Source organism: Ammospiza nelsoni, chromosome 21 (assembly GCF_027579445.1).
Source record: "Ammospiza nelsoni isolate bAmmNel1 chromosome 21, bAmmNel1.pri, whole genome shotgun sequence".
Lineage (NCBI taxonomy): Eukaryota > Metazoa > Chordata > Aves > Passeriformes > Passerellidae > Ammospiza > Ammospiza nelsoni.
The window spans coordinates 4,238,917-4,266,063 of NC_080653.1; the positions used below are offsets into that span (position 1 = coordinate 4,238,917).

Consider the following 27,147-nt stretch of genomic DNA (forward strand, 5'->3'; position numbering starts at 1 on the left):
CAAGGATTTCCTCCCAGATTTGTTGATGGCATTTTAAAATAAACTCCTCCAACTTTATCCAAAAGCTGCTGTTAGTGAATACAGAGCCTGCAAACTCCAGGCAGCCCCATGCCCAAATCCCCTCCTGTCTGTGGAAATACCACATCTGCTGTGCTAGAGATTGCATGAAATCTTTTCCCTCAAAAGGCCATTCTGAAGTGTCTTATTGAGTTCTGATTTTCTGATTAGTCTTTCAATGCATTTAATTTATGGGAAAGAAATCTCCTCTTCAAAAACTTGCTTTAATTAATTTTGGCTGCAGTAAAATGCTGGGAAGTGTTTATCACTTGTGGCAGCTCCAGGCAGCAGCGCTGTGGCTGTGGGGCAGTGATAAGGGCAGCAGGAACACAAGGGACAGGGTGGGCAGCAGGGAGGGGACAGGCCCTGGTCCCTCTGGCTCAGAGGTGTCACCCTGGGTCCAAGGGTTGCAGAGGGGACAGGGTCAGGTGCTGCCTGAAACACTTTCTGCAGAAAACCTGGACTGTGCCAGAAATGGTGTTTGGGTAGCAGCCCATGTTTGACCCCGAGCAGGGCAGCAGGAGGTTTTGTGAACACCAAAAGGTTTTCAGTTCTGGCCTGGCACAGTCACACTGGTCAAGGGACATGGGCAACACATGGGCTTTTCTGCTCAAAGAAGGGAACACCAGGTTCTGGAAGCAACTCGATACCACAAAGGACATTTGAGCTGACCCCTGGTTTCCCTGTTCCTGATTTGCTCTGCTTTGGGCTGAGGGTGGCAAAAGTGCAACCAGAGCTGGCTAAGGAAACTTCTCTGCAATTGATAAGGAAAGAGATGGGCTGGCAGGGGTTTGTAGCTTGGTTTGGGTCACTCACCATCTCAGACTTTCACAGAGGCTGGTGGCATCACAAGCTGATTCACCCTGGTGGAGAGAAAACAGAAGTGTTGTGTGAGAGCTGCAATTAGCAAAGAAATAGATTCCTAATAACATACCAGCCTGGTAGATCCAGGTTTTGGTTGCTTAACAGTGTCTAAAGAAGTGGGACATTAAAAACTGTCCTGCACAATGGTATGAAGCTGAAACCTTGTCACACAGGGGTGCCTGGCAGCAGTGCTGACAATGGCTGGAACATGCCAAATAACATTGCTGGCACCAACTGACAAGAATTTGGGAAGGTCCCAAAGGCATCCAGGTAGCTACAATTTCCCTAAGCCAATACAAGATTGCACAGTGGCTGTTGGTGCCTTCAGCCTGACAGCACAGATGGAAACAGTCATCACTGATAAGAACTAAGGAAAATTGAGTTGTCTTTCAGTTTGCAGCTCCTGAAGTCCTGCTGCTGTTCCAGGCACTGCTCTGGGTGATGGGCAGCGTGTGGCAGGGACTGCTGTGCCACCAGGCAGGAGCTGTCCTGAAGGACAGTGAGGGGAGAGCTCCTGTCTGCTCTGAGGGACACAGGGACAGCAGCAATACTCCTGCCAAGGCCACCCCTCACCCCTGCTGCTTGTCCTTGCAGAACATGCCCTGGAAAATCCAACCTTCCTCAGCAGCAGCTCCTCTCCCGTCCCCTCCCATGCTGTTCTTGTTACTGCCTTTGACAGTGACACACAGCAGGCACCGTGTGAACTCTCAGAGGTGACATCCTCACACTCCAAAGCCTTTGGACCTCAGTGGGAACACCTGGATTATTCCAACACTGGGAAACCCCCAGCACACCCACAGACCTGCCCTGATGTGGCTGTGTGAGTGCTTCACCTGAGGGCTCTCTGCCTGTGCTGGGGCAGCAGCAGCATAAACAAATCTGAGTTACAAAGGGAGAGTCTCCACCTACCAGTGGAGGTTGGCTGTGCTGGTGTTGGGGTTTAGGACTTCTCTTTTTGTTTATTTATCTAAAAGAATTTTCTGCTAAATGTGTTGCTAAGAGACAATAACAACCAGGTATTTCAGAGAGGCAAAAGAAGTGGCCACAGCTCAGGGGAGGGCTCCAGCTGGCTGCTCTCTCCTGCTCTCTCTTTTTACCTGGGGGCTTCTCTGAGAAAGGCACAGATAACAGGAGAGTTGGGCTGGGGAAAAAAAACCCAAAAGGGCTGGGGCAGCTGCTGGCTCTCTTGCTCTTCAGAGGAGGAGGAGGAGGAGGAGCTGGCCCAAGTTTCTTTGTGCAAGTCCCATTCCTGGTAACCCCAGTGCACTGGAGATCACATTGTATTGAACATTGGAATTGTGCAGAATACATCAGAGAAAACTACCTGGGCATGCTACAGCCAACTTCAAAAGTAGAAAGCAAGCTATGGAATGTCACAAAACTATCAGAGAACACTGAAACTCCAGAGGTTTGAGTGAGCCATAATGTTTGAAAGTCCTGTCCCTTGGCACATCATTCCATATTCTTAGAGAACACAGAATCTATAAGGTCAGTTTTGCCATGACTTTATCATGGACCTGCATTGCTGACACAACTGGAAATAGACACAACTTTCCTGCTTGAATAACAGTTCAGCCTCCTATGGGATAAAATGTACCACCCTTTTATTTTAACACATTTCTCTCAAGTTCTGCTTTATCTCCGTTTCACAGATGGGAACAGAGGCCTGCAGGGGCTAATCCTGAAATGTTTTTTGAAGATTTGATGGGAAATTAGACTGCACGTGACTTGTGAACCTGCTGGGGAGAGAAATGACTTTCAGGGATCACACAGGAAGATGGTGGACAGGAGACAGAACTGAAACAGTTCCAAATTTGGGACAGTGCCTCCTCAGTCCCTCTGAAGCCCTGTGCTTCACTGGTCACTGCCACAACCAGTCACAGTGGGGCTCAGTTCATGGGTCAGGTGGGATTTTGTTTACTTTTCTTAAAGCAAATCTACAAATAATAAATTTTGAACTCTCTTAGGTGGCAAACTGTAGTACATGGGCTTAAAATAACAAGGCTCAAGAGCATCTAAATCCCTCATTAAGTACCACTTGCCTTTCTAATAACGATAATCCCACACTGAATGGATCACTGAGCATTGGCTCCCAAATTGTTCTGTTTGCTCTGCAGTGTTTTTTTAAGATTATGAATGTTTTCATTCCTTGAAGAGAGTAGGGTGAGAACCAGTCTGTTATTTCTGGAGGAGGAGGAAACTCACCCAGACTGCCCTTCAAGAACAGAAGCTGTACAACTTTTTTGGGTTTTTTTTAGGGACTCCTCTAGCAGTTAAAAATGTGGCTGATTCTCTCTAACTCCATCACTTCCTCTCCTGTCAAACCTAAATATTTCTCCTAGATCCTATCAAGTCATTTCCATGTACTGTGACAGCACCTATAATTCTGAAGTATTTATAAGACTGTCTGTTTAATATGAAACTACATGCTCTAGAGCTGTTAAATATTTATGCCACGTAAAATGGATCTAATTTCACTGCACCTCGGCCGCTTAGAGACCTGCAAGAGGACAAGAGAGGCAATTTAAGGTAACAGATGACTGGCCAGGATCTTTCACAGGTCGGCCATGCTCTATTTCAGGAACTGGGCAGGATTATTCTCCAGGTGCTTTCCAGCCTTGCTGGTCCCCAGGCCAGCAGCTAATGCAGATTACAGGCTGTTGTGCAGCCAGCCCTCCCAGGGGTTTGAAAGGATTCCTGCTGCCAACACCCAGAGCAAGAACCTTGTGCTCCTCCTGGGCAGCAAGGGGAGAGCCCAGCTGGCCCTGCTCAGCTGTGAGAGCACCGTGGGATGAGTGGCTCCTGCTCAGCTCCAGGGATGTGCCACCTCTGTCCCTGAGCTCCAGGCAGGAAGGAGGACACACCTCAGTGCGCCGGGCCCAAGGCTCCAAGAGAGGCTTTTGGGAATGCTGCCAGCCTGGTTCATGTCAACTTCCATGCCTAAGTTAAACACCACCTGTGTTTCAGGATCCTGCAGCTTTCCCAAAGCTCAGTTTTCTTGCTATCTACACAAGCCAGACTCTGGCTTTTGTATTTGAGAAGCACATTAGGAAATGTTGTCCTGGTTTTTACAGCCTGCTGTACTTAACATCACTTAATTTTTACAACCACTAATAAAATGCTCTGGTAGGGTCCTTCTAGACTGAAAATAAATCAGTTTTTGAGTTATTGAGCAGGAGTTTTTTAGTGTTGAGTTGTTGAGCTGGACCTCATTCAGCAGACAGAAACACAGGGGCTACAGGGGCAGCTGGACCACTGGACTTGGCAGCAATTCCTGCCAGTGATTAAGGATCTTTGTCCTTAATTTCAGTGGAGAGAATTGTGTGTTTCTGCTGCAATGTGCCATCAAGTGTCTGTCTGAAGCAGTGCTTTAGGAAGGGACACTGGAGACCAGTCACTAATGGCAGCTCCCAGCAGATTGTCCTGTCTGAACTTCCTCAGACATTGGGAGGTTAAAAACATCTCCAAAAAGCCTTGTAAACACATTAAAACATGAAATTTTAGGTGATGAAAAGTTCATGGCCAGACATCCTTGAAAGGTAAGGAGATTTTATGGCCTTCATCTATGAAAACCAAATCTATTTTCAAATGCAGCCAGTTAAAGGGTGGTTTTTGCATCAGAGCAGCCTCACCCTCCAGCTGGGCTGCTCAGGGATGATGAGCCCAGCCAGATGCAGCAGGCTGAAATTCCAGCCACTGAAACAGCAGCATTCAGAGCTGATGCTGCTGCCTGAGACTGGACAAGGAAAACAGAGGCCAAGGATGGTCACTGGTAGCTCCACACCTGCTGTAAGAGTGAATTTTATTAACTCATCCATGAACACAGAAGGGACTTGCACTGCTGCTGCTGTTATCACCAATTCCTGCAGAGAACTGCTGGAAGAGCTATGGAGCAGGAGAGCTGGAGCAGCCCCTGGAACAACCAAAGCCACAGCTGTTCTCTCCCTGTTTTGCTCACTGCAGAAGCCAAAACAAACCAGACATCTCTCAGCTGACTCTGCCACACCCTGAGTGCAAACACTGGTGCCAGTCCTGCCCCACCTTTGCACCAGACACTTCAGGAGGAGCAAACCCAGCAGGGTGGACACTCCAGTTCCAGTGTGTGCCTCCTCTGCCCTCATTACAGAGTTTTGGTAACAGTGCAGCAGGTAGCTGGGTTAGCCAGTGCTGCCTGCAGTAGCTAAGCACGGTTCCCATTTTCACCTGCAGCTGGAAGGAGATGGATTTGGCTCCCTGCTCCACAGCAGCTCTCCTGGGATGCTGAACAAGCTGCCACAGCCTCCAATCCTCCCCAGAAAAGCTGCAGAACATGAACCCTCACTCTGAGCTGGTACCTTCAGCAAGAACAGCAGCATCAAGGATTGCTCCCAGAGAGCAGCTCCTGCTCTGACTGACCTCAAGCTGTTCTGAGGGCGAAGTCAGGAATTCTGGGACAAGATGTGATTGGGAACATGAATTCCTGCAGAACTTCAGGCTCCAAGCAGGAGCTGGGAACTGTGACTGAAAGGGAAGGAGAGCAACAGTGATCTATCAGCCTGGAGCTCCCAGTGAGTGGCACAAGGACAGGATGGCACTGTTAAAAATAGTCTGAGCTTCCTGATGCATCTGCAGGTTATCCAGCCTGCAGGAACTGGCTGTTGATGGAGCTGAGGCCAGTTTGGTGCAGGAAAAGGATGCTGAGAGAACTCTAACCAAATTCAGCCAGCAATCTGGCCCAGGAGGGGTTTGCTTTGGAGCAGGAGCAGTGCTCCCTGTGGCTGCTCTGTCTGTGCCCTCATTCCCAGCCAGGGGCTCTGTGCTCTCCATCCCAGGCTCACACAGGAGCTGCCTGTGCCCTGCCCTTCCCTCTGCTCTGCTCTGTCACTGCGGGGTCACAGCTCTCTGCTGGGGACAGGGGCTCCTCCAGCTGCACTGAAGAAATGAATTGGCTCAAATCCCCTTTTCTTCCTGCATGTCAGTGGGTTTAGTAAACAAAATATGATAATCATGTACAGCAAATATGTTTTCCCCTCTACTTGGTTCAGCCCCTCAAAGCTGCACAGACTGTCAGTATTTTCCATCTGTTCATTTAATCCAGGTGCAGATTTGTCTCCAGAGGCAGAAACATGGGTCAGCTTCATTTTTTCCTCTTTCACACATCTTTACTGAGGAGAAAACTGGCATAAAGGAAAAATCAATAACCTTTCCTGCTATTTTCCCAGGCAGCAGAACAGATGTGAAGATGAGCAGTTTACAGCAGCAATCAGGGTCCCAAGGACCTGGATGGAAATGAGCTCCAGAGCTCACCAATCTTTGGGGGTTTTCTGCCACAGACCCCTGAAGTCTGTGGGTCTTGGAACTTTGTGCCTGAGTCTGTCTCTGTAAGGATAATTCTGCCAGATATTGATGGGCTCAGAATTGAGGTGGAGGGTTTTAGTGCCACGGAAGATGTGTGTAACAACATGCAATTATGTCCTCTGAAATAATGGAGAAAAGAGGCAGTGGAGTGCCTCACTTTTGATTGAATGATTGGATGGCAAGGGGGAGAAAACATGACATAAAAAGCAGATAAGAATGAATTAAATCTTAAAATAGAAAATCCTGTAGAACATCCTGATGGCACTTGATTAAAAACATACTTCTTATCCTCCAAAATAACTGCTCATGCTGCAGCTCTTCTCACCAGCCTCTGAGCTACCAGGTGTGGGAAATAACACAACCATGGAAGGGGTTGGGGTGAAAGGGACCTTGAAGATCCTCTCATTCCAACCCCTGCCATGGGCAGGGACACATTCCAGCAGACCAGGCTGCTCCAAGCCCTGTCCAAGCTGGCCTGGGGGCCTCAAGGAAACATCCATCCATTCCACTCCACTGTTACAGTCCTGCAATCCCATTTTGGCAGAAACTTTGGGAATCACCAAGCCAGATCACTTAAGACACTCCTTACTGAATCACTGGAGATAACACTCCAACAGTTTGTCCCTGTTTCTCTAAAAGATGTCACTCGGCCTGTGCTGGCTTTGGCTGGAGTAGATTTAATTGAATTTTCCTCCCAGTGTCTGGAGTGGGGTTGTGTTTTGGTTTTGTGCTGAACATGGGTGATTATACAGAGATGTTTTTGTTATTCCTGAACAGGGCTTGCATGGATCCAAGGCCTTTTCTGCTCCTTGTCCTGCCATGCTGGTGAGGAATTGGGTGTCCATGGGAGGAGACAGAGCCAGGACAGGAGACCCAAACTGATATTCCACACCCTGTGACTCTGTGCTCAGTATATAAAGTGGGGGAAGCAGGAGGAATGGTTGGAGTGAAGGTGTTTGTTCTTCATGTAATTTGTGTCTAAAGGGGCCCTGCCCTCCTGGGGGATGGCTGAACACCCACCTGCCATGGCAAGTGGGGAGTGAATTCCTTGGTTTGTTTTGCTTTGTTTGTGGTGCAGCTTTTGCTTTCCCTATTAAACTGGACTCAACCCACAAGTTTTCCACCTCTCAGCCTTCCAATTCTCCCAATGCTCTGGAGTGGCTGTGAGGGGTTAAAGCCTGGCCCAGGTCAAGGACCCAACCACAGTAAATTGCTCTAACACACCCACAGGCACAGGATATGCCTTGCAGACTGCTGCATAAAGAGAGGTCACTGCTGCTCATAAAAGCCAATACCTTTGCAAAATGCTCTGCCATCAGGAACCAGCAAGGCTGAATTTTTCATGATTTCTTCCATTTCCTTGTGTCAGAGATTGTTTCTTGCTTGGAAGGCTGCTGCCTTCTGCTCAGAGCTCCAGTCACCTGCGTGGGATCTGATCAGATTTGGTCTCTGTGCCAGGGCAGCCTTAGCAAAGGATCTGTCTCAGTAAGAACTTAAAATCTCCTCCTGCATGGCAAAATCCCTCCTGTATGCCAAGAATCCTCCCTTGCCATGCCAGTGCCAATTGACATGCTGGATTCATTGGTAGCAGATGATTTCAGTGCCCCTTGCACCCTGTGGGAAGGTGCCTCCAATCCTGATTTACAGCTCATGAGCACTCCAGGGACAACCTCTGAATTCCTGGGGCTCACAGCAGAGAGTCAGCAGCCAAGACAGCAGGAGGACTCCCACACAGTTCTTGATCTGGAGCTCCTGGAAGAGTGAGCTTTGGCTTTCCTACAGCACGAGGCACATGGAGAAGTTCCATTCTTGCTTGGGAGAGCACTGAGTAGCTGGGAATAGTGCAGGGATATTGTTTTCCTTTCTGTGGCACAGGGGATGAACCTGGGAAGGTCAGTCTGCTGGGGAATGGGTGGTTTGGAGAACCCAGAGCTCTGCCCACAGCCCCTTCCACAGCTCAGGGGTTCCCAGAGCAGAACCAGCTGCCCCATCCTGCCTGGGCTAAAGCAAAGCTCCTGCTGCCAATGCTGAACTCTGACAGAGCATTTCCAACACCCTGTCAGGACCACAGCTGAGCTCAAACTGCCTGTGAGAACCCACACTGACCTTTGCCACCTCCTACCCAACCTGCAGGAAATCCACAGGCTGGCTGAAGTGGTACAACAAATCAGCAATTGCTCTATATTAGACTAATTTCCATCTGCATAGCACCAGCAGCTCCCAGCTGCAGCAGCATTTAAAATTCAGGTTCCCAGTTGTTACATTCTTGGTTTTGCTAGCTGTTTATGGAGTTACAAACATGGCCAGTAAACAGGTGAGAAACCAACAGCTCTACAAGGAGCTTTTCCAACCAATAACAGAACCACTTACATTTTCACCACCTCTCCCTTTGTATTCCTACCACAGATTCCATATAAACCATCTAACAGTCTAATCTTGTTCATCTGCAGTCTATGAGTTGTTATCCTGCCACTGTCAGATACTCAAACTCACTCCTTGCCTCTCTCCTCCCATCACCACAGACCCTCTGCATTTAATCCAGGCTTTTTGTTGTAAATTCATGTGGCTTCAAAGGCCAGCAATGTCTTATCTGGGCTAAAAAAGCATTGTGAGTTTCTCCCGCTGTAGGAAATGTTTAATTATTGTTCTTTTGTAAAGTCAAAACAAATGAAGCAATGATATTCCTCCCCATAAGCAGCTGACTATCAGCAGTGAGCAAACTGTTCTCAAAACTCCCTTTTTGGGAGTTGTTAAAATCCACCTGCAGCTCCTGAAATCCTCAAATCCAAACTCTGCCTCAATGCAGCACTGACACAACTCTCTAAAATAAGTGTCCAGCATCCCATAAAACCCTCTGTGATACAGCTCCAGCAATTTCAGAGAAGGAATGTTCTTTTTGGCAATGCAAACCACCAGAATGGAGCACACTCAGCACCAGCCAGCTGCCACCTCAATACCTGGGAAATGCTTAATGGCAACAACACCAGGTCACCTGGGGGGTCCCTTCTGTCCCCAGCTGCTGCCACAGAAAAATGAGAGACAGGGAGGTTTGACAACTCTGTGAGTCCTTCCCCTGTCCCACATAATAGAATCTGCAAAGCAAAAATAAGGTCAGACACTTTCAAATTGCTGCAATAGGAGAACTGGGAGATAATTTTATATCCAGTTCTGCAAAAGGCTAAAAATAAGCCTGATAGGAGGCAGAAGAAAGAGCCTGAAAATGGATTATTCTCATTTTTCCTGTAATGCAATTTGAAGATGTGCCATGTTTAAGACAGCAGAAGTGTCTGGACTAGGGATGGTTCTTTTTGTGGATTTTGCTATCTCCTCTGTAAAGAGGATTTTTTTCTAGTGTTTGTACACACCGGTTTTAAAATGAAATGTCCACCAGCACTTCTACTCAGCAAGAGCTTCCACACCAGATCAAAGGTGTTATGAGCAATTTTTTTCTTATTAAATGTTTAATTTTCATTTTAGAAGAAAAGAAATACCTTGAGTTGTTTAAATAACCTGATTCTTATTATGCAAACAAAGGGGTGAACGATTCTGGTTGCAGGCTCTTAGGTGCTGAGTGGTCACTGGTTAAAGACTGAATTCCTTTGTCCTCAATATCTGCAGCAGTGCAGCTGTTTGTTCCTGCTCTGGCTGCACCAGGATCCACTCTGCACTTGCATCCTGCTGCCTGATCTGCATTGCTGTGTCCTTGGCAAAAATACCAGCCTCTATCATGCACAGAGGGACTGAGCTGGTGTAAAACCTGGACACCCATCCTAAGCATCTTTTCATACCTCTGGAAAAAACAGAAAATCTGATGTTTCCAGGTGTAAAACCAGGGGTTGAGTTTAAAAAAAACGAACCAAACAAAGAAGAAGTTAAAACAATAAAATCCTTTGAGGAGTAGAGTATCCCACACCTGGGATATTTTTTCAGGGTGATTTTTCAGGAAGGATCCAGATGAATTTGGTTTTCCCTCAGCAGCAGCTGGGAGTGGCCATGGCTGGGGACAGGGCTGCAGGATCACTGCACTCACTGCCCAGGAAAGGACCCTGATACACATTAATTATGGTGATTTATATCCCTGGTACCCAAAAGCTGTCACAGCTTGGGAAAGGGGCTTTTTTGAATTCCTTTTCCTAATTAAAAAAAAATTGCACATTTTTTCTAATTATTGATGGAGCTTCTATTAAATACCCAATGTGGGCTTTTCCCCTGCAGCCCTGCAGGGTGAAGCTTTGTTTGTCCCAGTGCTCCACACTGTGAGTGAGGAAGGGATGGACACAAACCACAGACACAGCCCTCAGCAGTGCTGGGTGTTTAATTCCATGGAGTGAAGAACCTGGACTGCTCCCAGCCTTGGAAATGGCTCCTTGGCAGGGCTGCACAGGTACCTGGGGTGGAGCTTGAGGATGAAAGTGCAATTATCAGATTTCTGATCCACTCCAGAGGGCTCTGCCATGGCAAGACTCTATTGTCTTCCAGAGAGTAAAATCTAGCTTGGGTGTCACCAATATCCCTCAAGCAGGTAAGAGAATTACAGTTCAGAGTGCTGATGTTTGGAAATAAAATACAACTGCTTTAAATCTCCTCTGCAGAGGTGCAGAGCAGGAAAGAAACAACAACACAGTCAAGTGATATCACAGAAGGAATTGTACTTGAGTGGTTTAAAAACCAATTGAAGTATTTAACATTGCTAGTGCCTAAAACCTCTTATAGAACCCATTCTTAACTGTTTTCTCTCTCTTATCACTTTGGAATGGTGGGATTAAATTTGTGTTATAGAACTAGTCCCCAAAATTATTGGATTATTATAGTGATGTGCTATCCTGTTCTCTGCTAGTACTACATTTTCTAAAAGCCTCTTTAAGATGTCAGACTTCTGAAGCAGCATGAAAATGGTAATAAAATAATTTTGTTTTAAAAAAAGAATTTCTATGGAAAGGATTTTTTTCATTTGTGCTTTGTGAGCAGCCTTGTTGACTGGAATTCCTGTGCTAAAAAAAATACAAAATATGCCAGGAATTGTGGCAATGATAAAAGTAGTGTGAAAGCCTGGAAATTCTTGTTTGGAAAGGAAGCAGGGTGGAAACTGGAGGAAGCTTTACAGGAAAGAGTTGCTATCCTGGTATCTGCCCTCCCTGGAAGAAGAAATTATTCCTAAGCAGATGCCCAGAGACGGTTACACAAAGAAACAAACAAACTCAGAAATCCCAGCAATCAATCCCTGAACGACATTTCACAGGAGTGTGGCAGCTACAGCAGGGACAGCTCAGCTTCCATAGGCTGTGAGAGGAGTGTTCCACCCCTCTGCTCCCTGCTGGGTCACTGGAGGGGTGGTGACAGTGCCCTGTGCCCTGGCCTGGCGGTGATGGATGGCTGCAATCCCTGGCGTGTGACGCCGCTCCCGCAGGTTAATTGATTTCTTTGGCAGAGCCAGCTCCCAGCTCCTGTTGTCTGAGCAGCAGGGCTGGCTGCTCAGGGAAGGCAAGGCAGCCTGAAATAGCAATTCCTCTGTACCCAGCAAGTAATAGGTGGGATGGAGGGGAGGACTGGCTGGGCAGAGAGCAGCCCCTGCCAAAGGGGTGTGATGCCAAGGGCAGATGGACTGGCAGGTGGGAGCTGGATGGCGGATCTGGGGTTTTTATCCACTAATAGCAAAATGCTGTTACCTTTCCTCTCACAGGCAAGTATGGAGATGCTAACAAATAAATCCTGCCCCATGAATTCTGAGGAGCCACTGAAGCTGCTGGAGGGGCAGACGGGGCCTGGTTGGCAGCACAGACCCTGCTGCACAAGGGTTCCTCCACAGCCTCCAGCCTTACTTCTCTCTTACTCCACTCTCACTTCTCATAACTTGAGTGATTCCTGCACTCCAGGAATCTCACTGCAGGATGCCACAGTGTATTTTTAACATAGGAGTGGGCACACCCCAGAAAGAGTAGCCTTCCTAAGAGCCACTTGAGGGAAATGATTTTGTTAACCATTATTTATGACACTTGTTCTCCCCAGTTTGCAACACAAAATACCTGTGACTGACTAATAAAAAATTCATGAACAGATGTGAGTCAGGAAAGGGAACGATGCTGAAAGAGAAACAAAACCAGATTTGAAACCTGAATGTTTTTCTTCTAAGAATGGAGCAGTGGCTGTTTGGGAGGCTGGTTGCTCTGGATGTGGACAGAGTACAACCAAAGCTGCTAAGGGCAGACAGCAACAGAGGAATAACCCCTTTTGTGCAGGAGCCATTAGAGGTGTGGATGTGATCTCCCTCCCACACTAACACTGCTGTGAAAGCTGGGGGACACAGCAGTGCTGGCAGCCCAGCAGAGTCACCCAGCTGGTGACCAGCCTGAGACCTGTGGTGTCCCCTGAGTGAACCAAACCCAATTCCTTGAGATCTGCACTGGAGCTGAGAACAGCTGGAAACCACAGTGCCCTGCCCAGCATAAAGGTACAGGTGGGCTTGACATGCTGAAAAATGGAGTGACCTGGGACTCATCACTGTCTGAATCCTGAGCCCCTCCTTCACCACCTGAGGTGTCATCATGCCACACTGGCAGCAGATGTGATGCAAAGGGACACAAACCACCACAGCTAGAAGTGGAATGAGCACTCTCCTCTCTGAACACAGGAAAGACAAGCTCTGAAGCTTTCCTATTATCAGGTGAGCACCCTGAGCAAAGGAAAATGCTACAGAGGGGGTTTCATCTGCTGCACTGACACCAAGTAGGACTTTTGGTTCCTTGCAGCAAAAAAACCACCCTGAGCATCCAGAAACTTCTGTTCATCTTGCCATGTCTCCAGGTGGTCACTGCCTGGACTGGCATGTGTAGCTTATGTGCACAAGCACAACACAGGCACAAAACAGGGCTGGAGAGCAGATCCCACCTTCCTGCCTCATGCCATGCCAGGGAGGCCATCAGAAACAAGGCAAAGCTTTCATGTCTTACCCAAATAATCTGCTGTAGGATTTACCTCTGTTTTCCCTTAGGAAGTCCTTCCTAACACCTAATCTCCAACTTCCCTTCCGGCCATTTAAGACCCTTGTATGCAGATAACAAACCAGGGACACACATCCTGGCAAAACCAGGATGTGATGTCCCCAAAGCCACACTGAAGTTCAACTCTGTAGGACTTCCCAGGCTTATGACATGAGGTCTTGTTTTTCCACAATGTTTAATAAATAAAAATAGAGGAACTTCTCCTTTCTTTAGTATTTACGTATGCTAGTAAAAGGAGGGTGGAACTGCACTTGCAGGGCCACAGCACCATCTGTGGCACTGCTTCCAAATCTCTTTCATCCATCTGATAAGACAGTGAGAGCCAGAAAGTATCACCCAAACTGTTCACACACTTATGTGAACTCCAAGCATGTAATTTTCCTTCCACCTCTGCTACACCTGGAGTGATATTCCAGGGCCCTTCTCCTTAAGGTAAATCAAGGCTCTCATTCCCCAGGGGGGAAAAGCAAAGGCAACTTACAGCCAAAACCAGACTAGTCACCTACCCACATACTGAGCATGACATTACACATAGTAACTCTTATTTTTCAACAATGATGAGAAAGAGACTAACCCCAGAAGTTTGTATGTCATGTGGAAGCGTCTTCTGAATTACTGTAGTTGCCAACCGTGAGATGATCCGAATCGGTTTCTTTACTGAAAAACAGTTGCTTTTCTTTCATGAAGCTGCAAGAAGGGACTGGGAAAGACTCTTTATCATAGCAACCCTTGAGTGCACATGTCCCCACACACAGCTTGCTGCCTCCTTGCCTCATGTTGACTGGCAGAGGTGGTGAGTGGGGCTCTGGGGATGGAGGCAGGTGGGTGCAGCCTTGACCAAGCTCTGGGGAGCACCTCCTGCTCCTCACCTCACACTCCACCAGCTCCAGCACCCAGCAGCCCCTCACCATGGACAGCCTGGGCTGTGACATGCTCAGGCAAGGGTGTGAGGGGCCTGTGCTCCCCTCTGAGCCATGTGGCCAACAACTGAGATCCACCAGAGCAGAAGCGTGTAAAGGATGCCCAGCCAGCATGACCCAAGCCCCTGTGCTTCGTGCAGCCTCATGCACTCTGCTGAGCCCAAGTTTTGAACACACAACCCAACATCCTTTACCTGGAAGGGCCAAAGCCAGGGGAAGAGTACAAGCATAAGGTTCAAGAGAGCAAACAGGCTGTGGTGCCTCCCCGTTGGCAATGGCCAGGCTACTCACTGTTGCTCAGCTTTGGCTCGGTCACTGAGGAAGAAGAGGGCTGTGGCCAGGAAGAACATCCCTCCCAGGACAATCACGAAGGGGCAGAGCATGAGAGCATAACCCAGGCTGAGGAACTCCCACACTGGGGACTCCTTTGTGCTTTGTCGTATCAGGTCGGAGATCTGCGAGAGGGGAGCAAAAAAAATGAGTCACACAGATGAAAAAGAGACACCATGAGAGTGAAGGGAACACAACTCCTGAAACAACCACCCACCAAACATGTGTGAGCTTTAAAATGGAACAGTGTGTTCAGCACAAGCTGAATGTCCCTCACACCCTTCATCTTTGCACACAGGAGCCTGGGCAATTTCTGCTCTGAGGTGTGACCGTGTTCACAGGGGCCTGAGGATGAGGGAAGAGATGAGGATTTCACTCCATGTTTCAGAAGGCTGATTTATTATTTTATGATATATATTATATTAAAACTATACTAAAAGAATAGAAGAAAGGATTTCAGAAGATTTCAATAGAAAAGAAAAAATTATAAGAAAGGCTTGTGTCTCAGACAAAAAATCAGAGCCAGCTGACTGTGATTGACCATTAATTAGAAACAACTAACATAGACTAATCCACCTGTTGCATTCTACAGCAGCAGCAAATAATCATTGTTTACATTTTGTTCCTGAAGCCTCTCAGCTTCTCAGGAGGAAAAATCCTAAAGAAAGGATTTTTCATAAAAGATGTCTGTGACACTGAGGCTTGGCGGGGCTCTCCTCTGGCTGTCACTCTTCTGGCCTGATCTAACATTATTCCCACAGCCCTTTCCCCTTTCCATGCTCTCCAGGGAGTGTCAGTGACAGCATCTGTGGGTGTCTGACCTTGCTGCTCTGCCCAAACACCCAGGGGAGCCAGCAGGGCCCTGCTGGGGCTGCTCAGGGGGTGAGGCAGTGATCAATCTTCTGCAATTCCTGTCAAGTCCTGCTCACTCCCACACCTGATCTACCTTTCAGCAAAGGGAGGTAATAAATTCCATTTCTGTGTACTGAGTGGGAAGGGGGAAATGTTTTCCTAAGAACAAAAAAAAACCAGATCCCATCTGATTTGGAGAAAAATAATTGGAACCTGGGGGCTTTATGCCCATGTCTGAGGTATATGGGGCTCATTCCTTCTTTCAACCTCCCAAGCTTGAAGTGTAATTGTGTGCAAGACATGGCTCTGTCCCAGGCTCAGACATGGGGCTGTGCTGGCACTGCACACCACCAAATTAATGGATCAAGGCAATCTGCACCTTCTGACAACCAAAAAGCATCATAAGGTGAAAGTAAACACAAATTATTTACACCTACACAAAGGAGCAGAGACACACAACAGCACTATTTACTTTGTTATGAAAAGCTTTTGCTAGAACTCACTAAAATGTAATGCATATCTGTAGCTAAAACTTCCACATTTTAATATTTACTGCCCAGCAAACAATTTTACTCTCCATAAATCCAACAGAGAGGTAGCAGCAGTTGGGGTGGGTCTCAAGGCATTGGGTATTTAAATGTCCAGCTCTGTTTTTATCCATGACCTTTTGTTAGGGTAGAAACACTAATTTATACCAAAAGACTGCAGGGAATTTGGAACAAAAAATCCTGCTGCTGTGCACACACACAAATCAGCTCCAGAAACAGTCAAAGCTTGTGCAGCAACTTCAAAACTGCCACATCACTGGTAATGGAAAAGTTGGAGTCAAACACAACCTACAAGCAAGTTGTGACATTCAAGGCTTAAATCTTGACAGTGAAAAGAAGAACTGTCACATGCAGGAGAAATCACCAGCTCACACTCTGCAGTGACCTGGAAGGTAAATGTGAGTGAGGAGATGCCTGACCAACAGAAGGTCTCAGGAGGATGATGCTCATGGGGTTCCAAAGAACACTGGGAGTGTTTTAGCAGGGAGATTTTGGAGCACTGGAGTCTCAGTGTGGACACATCCTCAGCACATCCTGCCCTACAGGAGGAGTGAATCAACACTGGAAGAGTGTAACTACAGGGAGAATTGAAGGGTTTTAGCCTCATTTCTCTGTTTCATTCCCCGCCCTAGAAAGGATGAGGAGAACATTTCAGTGCTTGGGATATAGAAGAGTTCTAGTCCTCTCAAAAAGAACTCTATTCACAGTGTAAAACACACGAAGAAAAACAAGAGTGTTGCAAACAATTCTCATGTGAGATTCAAGGAAAATAAAGTGACCATTAGCCAGAGAGATTTATTAAAAACAGCAACAAGACTTGAGTGGGAAAAGGATGCACCACAGGAAAGTAGCAGAATGTGCTCTGCATTCAGGGACATCAGCTGGTCATTAATTCCCTTTTGTATCCACACACCTTAATTCCAAACGTTTCCCTTACTCTTCATTATGAACTAGAATTTGGCATCGAGTCAATGTCTCTGTCAGACTGCAATATCCAGAACTGAGGATATTCTAAAACAGAAATCTAGACATCCTAAAGCACTTTTCATTTTGGGGAATGGATACAATTATTCTCTAAAAGGACCAGATAATAAATCACTTGACAAATTGACATGGTAAGTCAGCAGCAGAGGATGAAGAGCCATGCATGTGGTTCTGATTGCTTTCTCCATGGATGGCATGACATTCTAGGCTAAAAACAGCTTTGAAAGTGTAAAGTCTCCAAAAGATAAATCTCCCAATGCAGTTTGTCTCACACCTTCCCTTCTAATGCAACAAATTGTGTTGACCTTTTCTAGCAACAAATCATGTTATTATTAAATCTGCTGTATTTTTCATTTTTAACCAAACACATTCTGCAAATGCACAGTTTAGAAAAACATGCCTTTCCTCCCTTTCAAGGTATAATTCTTTCCACCAAGCCTGCTGGGCTTCCTCAGCCAGGTTCCACATAATTCACTCCCCAGTGTCTTCATCTCTAAACTCTAGGATTTTACCAGGTCCATATTTTTATATATATTATTATATATATATAAATATATTTTTTTTAATATATATTTTTGCTGTTAGCAGTCACTGCTCCCTGTTAGTTTGTTCCAAACCACCTGCTAAGGCTGGAACTTTGGCATCTCCTCTCAAGAGGACACAGGACATAATTACAGACCCAGGCTCCAAGAATGACACACCGTTTGCCAAATGCTCTGCTCTGTACTGCCAATTTTGGGTTTTCCTTGCCATGACAGCATCCTGAGCTGGCCAACTGTGATTTGGCAGGACCCAACCAAGCATAATTTCTGGTGTCTTCTCTCTAAGATGAGTAACAAACTGCGGGGGCTGCGCGTGGCCGGTGCCAGCTCTGCAGCACGCAGTCGTCTGTGGGATTCCTCCCTTTGTTCCTCCAGCTGGGAGGTGCCAAAAAGCTTCAAAACATCTCTGCAGAACGTGGGGGTGGAAAATCAAGAGGGAAGTCCTGTTGCTGCTCTGCAGTCTAATCACAAATCTTGATACCAACTGTAAGAGCCTGAATGAGAGATGCAGTGAAAATGCAGTTTATTGGATCCAAGGTGTTACAGCAGTGCAGGGTTGTGGGTGACAGAGCTGTGCCCACAGCTGTCAGCTCCAGCTGCAGGCAGGCCTAGAGACCCTAAGTTTAGGTTACAAATGCATTATAGAGTTTTCTTTTGGTTACAATGCATTATAGACTTTTCTTTGCTGAGCATCTTAATACAGTAGAACCAATCTGTACCTTAACTTCTACCTATAGCCTATCATAACTCTATAATTACCATATTCATGTTACTGTTCTCCAGTCAGTAAAAGTCAGTACATTACAGTTTAAGCTAGAAGTTGTTGTGTTTCAGTTTTCTTGCAGGGGAAAATTCTGAGACCTTTTTTCCACTTGCAACATGGGCAGGCTTGTTTGCCTGTGCTCTCTTTCTGCTTGGTAAAAACATCTTCTTGTTTGGGGTGCGTTTATCCTTTGCTCTAAGTCATAAAAACCCCTTCTAACTAACACACCCTTTGCTTCCTTGGTTATCCAGTGAGACTGGCTCAGCAATTCTTTTCTTCTATATCAAAATTTGCTTCCATTTCTATTCCTTCTTCAGACTCTACATTTAAAAATCTTTCTGCTAAGCACACATATCTGTGAGACTTTCTTGTAAAACTTCCATCCTTCCCAACAACCAACCTAGCTGTGAAATTCACATCTCCTCCCTTGCTGTGCAGCACAGAGCTCAGAGCAAGAGGAATGACTTTGCTGAATAAACTCAGCTTGAGGCTCTTTCCCAGCAGAACAGGACAGTGTGTGCTCAGCTGGATGGAGTCCAGCTGCAGACAGCTCCTGCTTTCTGGAGAAGCAGCAGTGCAGCTGCAGTGGGCACCATCCCAGCCCCAAATCCCCACCTGTGTCTCCATCTGAGTGCAGGAGACAGCAGAGGAACAAAAGGAAACTTCATTACTGTCTTGGGAGGAGTGGTGTGTGCTTTGGAACAGGCTGCAGGCCATGGAGACAGGAGGTGCCAAGGTGGGCTGGAGCCCAAGGAAGGCATCTGGATTCCATGCTCTGTCTCTCCTGAACAGTCTGGGTGGGTAAATTAACTGGTTTATTAATTACACAGTGTAATGGTAACAACATCTCCAAAATCACTGTTTCATTTCCTCCTCTCTTGTTGCTGAGTCAATATCTCAATTCCTCTGCAATTGGCTTCTCTAAGTTTCTGATGTTGCCACTTGGGCACAAATCCTGCTACATAAAAGAGTCTTTCTGGCACAAATATGTGATTTCCATGATTACCAGTTTGATACAAGCCAGGTTCTCCCTGGCTGATCATTTCAGTACAGTTTCTTAACACAGTATTCCCTGTAACCCCACAGTGGTTTGAGATCCACCCACTCTCAAGTCAGAGTGAATATGAAAGGTTTCTTTAATTTTCTTTAAAAATGGACTATGAATGAAAATGAAGCTGAGAAAGCAAAAAGGAGGGATTTTATAAAGTAAACAATTTGCTGGGCCTGGGGGAGAAGAGTTTATACTGCACTAAATGGCATGAGGAACACTTTATAATAAGAGGAAGTAAACCTCTTTTTTTTAATGATATTTTCCCCCTCCCAGGATGACCAAGCTGCATTGAATATATGGTGCTGCCTTGAAAAAGGCTACAGTAAATTAAGATGCTCCATAGGGATGCTGCTTGCTGTGCCAGGACATGGATTTGGTACATCAGAGCAATATCTGCCCCATTTGCCCTGGAGAGGGTTGAAAGTCTCTTTTCCTCAAGTCATAAACTGCCTTTCTCTCTGGTCTGCTCTGCCCAGGGATTTTGTAAGTTGACACCAGTCTTTCTCTGATCCCAGACAGAGAGGCCTCATTGCATGGGGAATGTGAAGGAACTGCCATGACCCAGGCAGGTGAATGTGTGGGATGGATGGGGGTGCCCCATTCCCATGTAAAAACAGGTCTGGGGCACAGAACCTTTAGCAGAATCCCCATCCCCACCTCTCCTGGCTGCATGGGCCCCTTCCCTGTCTGCATATCCCACAAAAGCAAAGTGAATCCTTGTGTTGAAGAGAATCTGGACACATTCTGAAAGGTGCTCAGCACCATGAAATCTGCCCAGCTTGGGAGCATGCAGGATTCTTGGCAGCTCAAAGAAAACATTTATTTAACTAGGTTTTCAGTGCACAGAGGAGTGACAGAGCAGATGAGACAGAGCTTGAAATACTCGAGTGCAACAATGACCTGCTTTGGATTTCTGGGCTTTCTCTACTGAGGTACTTTCACCTACATTAAACATTTATCAAAAATACTGAGAACCTGAACATCTAACAAAGTCATGGACATGACAGATGCACAGAACTCTGAAAAAAACACCAAAGCAGGCTGTGAACCCTGGGTACAGAGCATTTTAGAGATGAGAAGTCATTTGGTATTTTATTAACAGACTTAAATTTTATCTGTTCCTGACTCATCAGAAGTGGGAAGCTTGTTAGCTCAGTGCAATGGGAAGATCAATCCCATGAGGACTGGTCTCCAGGTGCTTAATTCTCCTCCTCTTTTGCAGTTGACAGCTATGTCAAAAATTTGGCCTTTCAGTGCACTATGAAAAAGGCTTTTAATTACTCAGGACCTTGAAGAAACAGATAATAAGGAGGAGGGGCTGGAGGTTCTCACCCTCACATCATTTCCCTGGCAAGCACAGTGGATGTTCAGACCAGCAAGGCCAAGTCCCATTTTACCCACCACAGTGTGAGTATGAACAACACAAGCATGAATGTGGGGAAAGATCCCTGCAGGAGGAGTGGCGCCATCAGGGTCTCACCACACCTGTCAGGCAGCTGAGACTTGGGACAGAAAGAACAATAAAAACCACAAATGTGTACCACAATTCATCTACCAGCTCTGTCAGGTGATGGGAGATGATGCTCATACAGACTCATGTACACTATATTAGAACAAGCTGCAAAAGGCAAAAAGACAGAGGCTCTGTTCCATCCTCAGCCCCACAAGAGCAGTGGGATATCTCCTGGTGGTCCATGGACCAGAGAGGGATGGCAGGATGTTGTATTTGCTGGGAAATGTCACAGCAAACACAGGAATGATGAATCTGACTCCATGTTCTCAGAAGGCTAATTTATTACTTTATGATACTAAATTATATTAAAGAATACTATACTGAATATACTAAAGAATACAGAAAGGATACTTACTGAATGCTATAAAGATAAAATAATGAAAACTTGTGGCTCTCTCCAGAGTCAACACAGCCTGGCCCTGACTGGCCAAAGAGTGAAAACAACTCCCCCCAGAACCCAAACAATCACCTGTGGGTAAACAATCTCCAAACACATTCCACATGTGAGGACAACACAGGAGAAGCAAATGAGATAAAAATAGTTTTCTTTTTCTCTCAGCTTCCCAGGAGAAAAACCTTGGGAGAAGGGATTTTTTTCAAAGAATGTCAATGTCACAGCAGGGGAGTATTTTGCATTTTTGTTTCAGGACACTACTGCCTTCTTGACCTTGAGCTGTGTAACCCCCAGCAGGCACCTAATGGGCCATGTGTGAGGAATGGCTGCATGGGTCAGCCAGGGACAGAACACCCAGACTGCAGCTCACATCCCAACCACACACCTCATTGCTATACCCTGTTTTTAAGTCAGACAGAAGTGGATTTGACTCCCAGTGGGCTGAGGTCTGTTTTAGTCTAGCAAACTAAGCTGGGAAAAATGTCCTTCCAGAGTAAGCATGTCCTACTCTGAAGCAGCCATAGCCTTTTAAGCCATAAAATATGAATTTTAAACCATAATACATGAATTCTACTCTCTCAGGCAGGCAAGTGTTTACACATAGAGCTACTTTCCATACAGATATACTTGGTGAGGTAAACACCTTCAAACCAAATCAACAAAAAGGCTGTTTCAAACTGGGCCAAGACCCTGTGAAATCTGCACCTCCAGGTATAACTTTCATTAAAAAGTATCCTAATTGCTGCATTTACCACAGTTTTCCTTGCCTTGCCCCTAATGAAATTCTGATCTGCTTGCCCTGATACTCTGCACCAGGGATAATTAACACTGCTCTGCTAACTACTTGCTAAAGGAAGGTCATTAGTATTCTTGCTGCTTAAATAGCTCATTAGGTTTATCAACCTGCTCAGAGGAAAGCTGGGGAAGGAGAAAAGTGAAGGTGCCAAGGCTGGAGGTGGTGTCCCTCCAGTAAAGCTGGAACAGCCCAAGAGGACAGGAGAGATGGAGCCACCATCAGAGGAGTCCAGGGAGCAGTGCTGGTCCATCCAGAGGTGCTCCTGGAGGAGAGCCACCTCTGGCACTTCAGAACATCCTCTCACAGGCTGATGTGGCCGGGTGACAAGGAGATACTGACTGGTTTTCATCCTCAGACCCTCTGAACAGCTGCACAGAGGGGATGAGAAGGAGTTGAAGCAACCAGCAGCAGGGCAGTGAGGGCAGTGTGTGCCCACCTGCCTGGCACACAGGGACAGCACTGCCTGCAGCAGGTCCTGTTGGCATCACAGGCAAGGGTGGAAGAGCAAAGAGCTCAGCAAATCACAAACGTGGAGGAAGGAAAGAAAAAGTCCCAAGCCACAGCCTAGAAATAAAAGCCTCCTTCTGCCTGCATTCAGATTTCCAGAAGCAGAAGAGCAGTCAGGGAGTGGAGGGGGACACAAGAAGAAGGATGATGTAAACCCTGAGCAGTGAAACAGGTTCATGCCTGTGCACAGATGGACACAGGAGCATGGACTTACTGTTGTTTTATTTTAAAGGGCAACCAAGATCAAACCAGAATTAGTGATACAAAGAGCTGAGTTGTGATGCAGCCTGACAAGAGTTAACTATTTCACATGCTGCTGCCACCTCCCTCCACTTGCTCTTCTGAGTCTGAAATGCTGTCTGGGCAGCAGTTGAAGACCTTTATAGGATATTCAACATTAATGGTGGGATTTGGGGCATTTCTCTTAACACTTCTGTGCTCCAGCAATCGTGGCAGTGGTCAGAGACAGAAAAGTACTACACATATTTGGATGCAATGCACTGAGCAGGTGAGATTTCTCACCTGCTGCCTCAAGAATAAAGTGTGGGGTGACTCTGGAGGTGTTAAAAAGGAGTTATTTAAACTACAGGTTGGTTATCACAAAGATCCTGAAAAAAGTTACAGCTTTCTAGGAATAAAAGCTGTCTGATCTACTGAACTTCTGCAGCAATGTCTATTCCTGTTTGGAAATGAGCAGGCAGTGCTGATTTACAATAAATTATCTCAGAGCTTGCCATGTAGTGAAGCTTTATGCAAATTGCAGCTGCCACCCTAAAGCTGTATTTGCATAACTCCTTTGTAAGTCAATCTGAAGCCTTTTTATCACAATAAAAGTTATCAATATTTAAAGAGACATGAAAAATAGCCACACATATGTGCTCCCTGCCACTTAGCTTTTAAGCACTAATGTGTATTTGCTGCTTTGGGTGGCTTAAGGAGCTGCCAGTGCAAGATTTGGAATGGGTGAAGTGACAGAAAGTCTGAGTGTGACCCTGAGCTCCAGGACACACCACAGAGCACAGCAGGAACTGCACACCTGAGGCTGATCAGCACCTTCTGTGTTGTATACAGGGATTTTAAGATCAATACCACATTTATTGGTATCCAGCAGAGATAACTGCTTGCCACAGCTCGGTCCTACAAGGACAAAGGTCCCCAGTTCTTTATTAAGAGCATTGCTGGAGGGAATCTCACTATAAACTCACCAAAAGCATGTAGGATTCCAGCCATGTTTGGTCAAAGCACTGATCATTTAGTGAGGGAACTCCAGGGAATTCTGTAAGCAGTTGGAAGACACAGCAGATCCCAGGTGAACCCAGGGGATCAGGAGGTTGAGTTTCACCCATCCTGAGCCTGCCTGTTACTGCAGCTCACAGAATCACAGGATTACTAAGGTTGGAAAAGATCCCTGAGATGATGAAGTCCAACCTGTGATTGAATATCACCTTGTAAACCAGAGCAGAGCACTGAGTGCCACATCCAATCCTTCCTTGGACACCTCCAGGGCCTTCTGCTGCTCTCCTTCAAAACCCATCCCTGCTCTTGGTCTGCCTTGTGAAGGGTCTGGGGCTACAGCAGTGGGAGCTGATGCCCTCAGGGTGGGGATTCCATGAAGAACTGTGGGAATTAGGATCCCAAATTTCCCGTAAATCCAGCAGGAGCAGGTTCCTCAGCCCTCACAGACTGCCCTGAAAATCCTGGTCAGAATCTGAGCCCCTTCTGCAGCCTGCCCAGCTGGGGCTCAATGCTGCAGGGGGTTTCTCCATCCTGCACTGCAGCTGGACAGTTCCTGTGGTTTGTAACACCCAGGGGCAGTGCCTGCCTTAGCTCTGGTGCAGAAGCTGGCTGTCCTTTCACTTTAAATAGTGTTTGCTTTCTGTGTTATGTGGAGCTGGAGCTGACCTTTCAGCCCTGGTAGCAGAGGGAGGATGAATCAGCCCAGCCAGAAAAGAGCTGCACAAAGGGATGCTGGCTCCCTTCATGGCATGAGGGCTTCACTCCTTCTCCTCTGCACAGAGCCTTGGACCTGCCTCACCTCCTCCCAAATCACAACTGCCCAACAATTACAGCATTAGAAAAGGAAAATAATTCAAAAATAATAACCAATAATTCAGAAATAATTTAAAATAGCAACAAATATTTTCCCAATCTAAAGAAAGCCTAATTTGCAGCTATTAAATTGGGGCTATACATATTTCAGCCAGAAATACTTAACTCACAACTTGCTTGATCTCTGAATACCAGGAGGGCAAGGCACATTATTCTACAAGCAAAGACCTTTTATTTTTAATCTATGACATCAAAGAGCCCCAGGCAACTTTCAAGAATAATTGCAATCATTCAGGGCCCTGGGAATTCCTCTTGGACATCCCTCTTCTGTAAGGGAAAGGCTGAACATGCAGCAGTCACCTGAGGCAGCCTGGCTGCCCCAGCCCTGCCTGAATCCTTCTCCTCTCCCACACTCCCCACATCATGCCCTGCATGAAGCAGCCTCTCCTGCAATTCCTTTCTTCTTCTGCCACCTTCAAATAACTTCTAAAATAAGATTGTTTCTCCCCAGGTGCCCAGAACATTGAAGTAAATAAAGAGTTAAGCTAAATCGAGCATTTTTATTCTCTTGAGAGATTTCTCATTTCTTTGGTCTTCTCACTCTTATCTCTATCTGCCTTTTCCTGTGTGCTTCAGAGAGCTACAGAGCAGCCACAGCACTGCCACTCAAAAGTAAACATTGATGTATATTTAAACAGATATACTAAAAAAATTAAGTATATATAAATAAATATGTGTAGCTGGACACACTGGTGTCTGCAGGATGAATGATTGAGCAATGATGGTTGTAAAAAATAAAAAAGCCCCACAGCACCCAGCAGCTGTGTGTGAGCTGGAGGAACACATCAAAGTCCTGTCTCTCAGGGGATGGGACCAGTGGAGATCCCAGTTACATCCCTGGAAGCAGCACTTTCAACACACCAGGAGCAAGGTCACACGTGGATTTCTGTGGGAGCTACTGTATTTTATAAATGACGATCTGTGATCTCTGCAACTCCATGCATCAAACTCCACTGAAGGAAAGAGACATTTCCCCAGTATATGCAGATTTCTTTTCCTCATTACATTTCCCAGGCCTTTTATTTCCAACTGTGAACGTTCTCTGAGTGCCAGATTTTGGAGCTGGGTCTCTTGTTCTGTTCTGCAGCAGGGCAAGGGTGGCATAGGAAGGGAGATCCTCAGTCAGACCAAGGGCAGCCACTGCAGCAGTCACAGAAAGGAACCCAAAGTGAACACCCCAGGAAGGAACACAACAAAACCCCTGTTTGGGCACTGCCCAGGCTCCCCAGGGCATGGCCATGGCCCCAGGGCTGCCAGAGCTCAGGAGAGTTTGGACAATGCCCTCAGGGATGCCCAGGGTGGGATTGTTGGGTGTCTGTGCAGGGCCAGGAGCTGGACTGCATGATCCTTGTCAGCCCCTTCCAGCCCAGAATATTCTGTGGTTCTGTGATTTACTGTCACACAAAGCAGGTACAGCTGTGTGCTGCTGCCCATAAACAGATATTTGGTTTCTGAGGTCAGTTAACAGCTAAACACACACATGATTCTTCCAGCCTAATTTCTATGAGCCCCATGTCCACACCACAGCAAGAACATTCTCTCTTTCCAGAGCTGGAAACACCTCAGGCTACAAAGATGTGGTAGCTTATTTCCCACACCCAAGTAGTCCCCCCTGGCTTGAACTGCAGCTCACAACAACCCAACCAGGTAAAGGAAGTGGCACTGCTCTGCAGCACTTCCCATTCTGCTGACAAACACAGGCCTTCCTTCCCAGCAGGACCTAACCTGGCATTTCAGAGGAGCAGTTTGGAAACCAGAGCAAACCCTGCCAGAGCCTGCTGTGAGCACTTACAAATCCAATGAGATAAGGACTGCCAGCATCTCCCAGGAGGTGTGAAGTGAAACTCTGCAAGGCCACTGCGGTTGCTCGGCGAGTTGGAATGACCACGTACTGCAGAGAAGGGGAAAGAAACAAAAACAGGTAAAGAAGCTGAAATATGAACCTGCCCATCTGCCTTGTACTGCTCAGGGCAGCACAAAACAAACCCAGCCAGAGCACTGGCCAGTCCATGGCTGGCTCAGGCAGCTGGGAGCCCCAGATACCCCTCAGAGGGCTGAGGGAAGGAAGCTCTGCCCTCTCTGCTCCTCTCTCAGCTTGCATTAGCAGCTTTGCCCACAAGACACTTTGCTGTTGCTCCTCAGACTGCATTTTGCTTTGCTGGTGGGAAGAATAATATTTAAAGTTGCTCAACTGTTGGGGAAGATGAAGCAGGAAAGCCTTATAAATATGATTGTCTGGCAAAAGATTTTGAGAATATGGAAATTATAAGCGAGATTGAAATGAAAGCAAGCTTTGAGATACCTCAGTTACTGAACAACTGGAAAACAATGGTGTGGCCAGCTGAAGGTGATCCCCTTTTGATGGAACAACACCCTCTGCTTGCAGACAGGTCCAAGGGTCAGGGCAGACCTTACAGCTTGGCAGAAGGGGCCCAAAGAGGAGTTTTTAGGGTTTAAAATGTAACACAGTATGGTAATGTAGTGATTCTTATTGGCTGGATGTAAATGCTATAAGATTTGTATATTGTACTGGATTGGTTAGTGAGAATGAGAATATTCAGCACAGAAGATGATTTATGGTA

At 46.5% G+C, this 27,147-nt stretch overlaps 1 protein-coding gene across 2 annotated transcripts in view; it reads right to left on the reverse strand.

Annotated features, from left to right (window-relative positions):
• The window catches only part of LOC132082520 (sphingosine-1-phosphate transporter SPNS2-like), a 135,533-nt gene that overhangs the window by 4,004 nt on the left and 104,382 nt on the right, over nucleotides 1-27,147 (reverse strand). The window contains exons 10-13 of one of the 2 annotated variants that reach the window (XR_009419816.1): nucleotides 26,358-26,456; nucleotides 14,468-14,631; nucleotides 13,831-13,913; nucleotides 874-920 (exon numbers count right to left, since the gene is read on the reverse strand). Coding sequence is in view for 1 of the 2 variants with exons in the window: in XM_059486824.1 (XP_059342807.1) it covers nucleotides 878-920; nucleotides 14,468-14,631; nucleotides 26,358-26,456 (306 nt within the window). In the remaining variant the exon portion in view is untranslated. The remainder of the gene's footprint in view (nucleotides 1-873; nucleotides 921-13,830; nucleotides 13,914-14,467; nucleotides 14,632-26,357; nucleotides 26,457-27,147) is intronic. The other variant, XM_059486824.1, reaches the window with a different exon arrangement.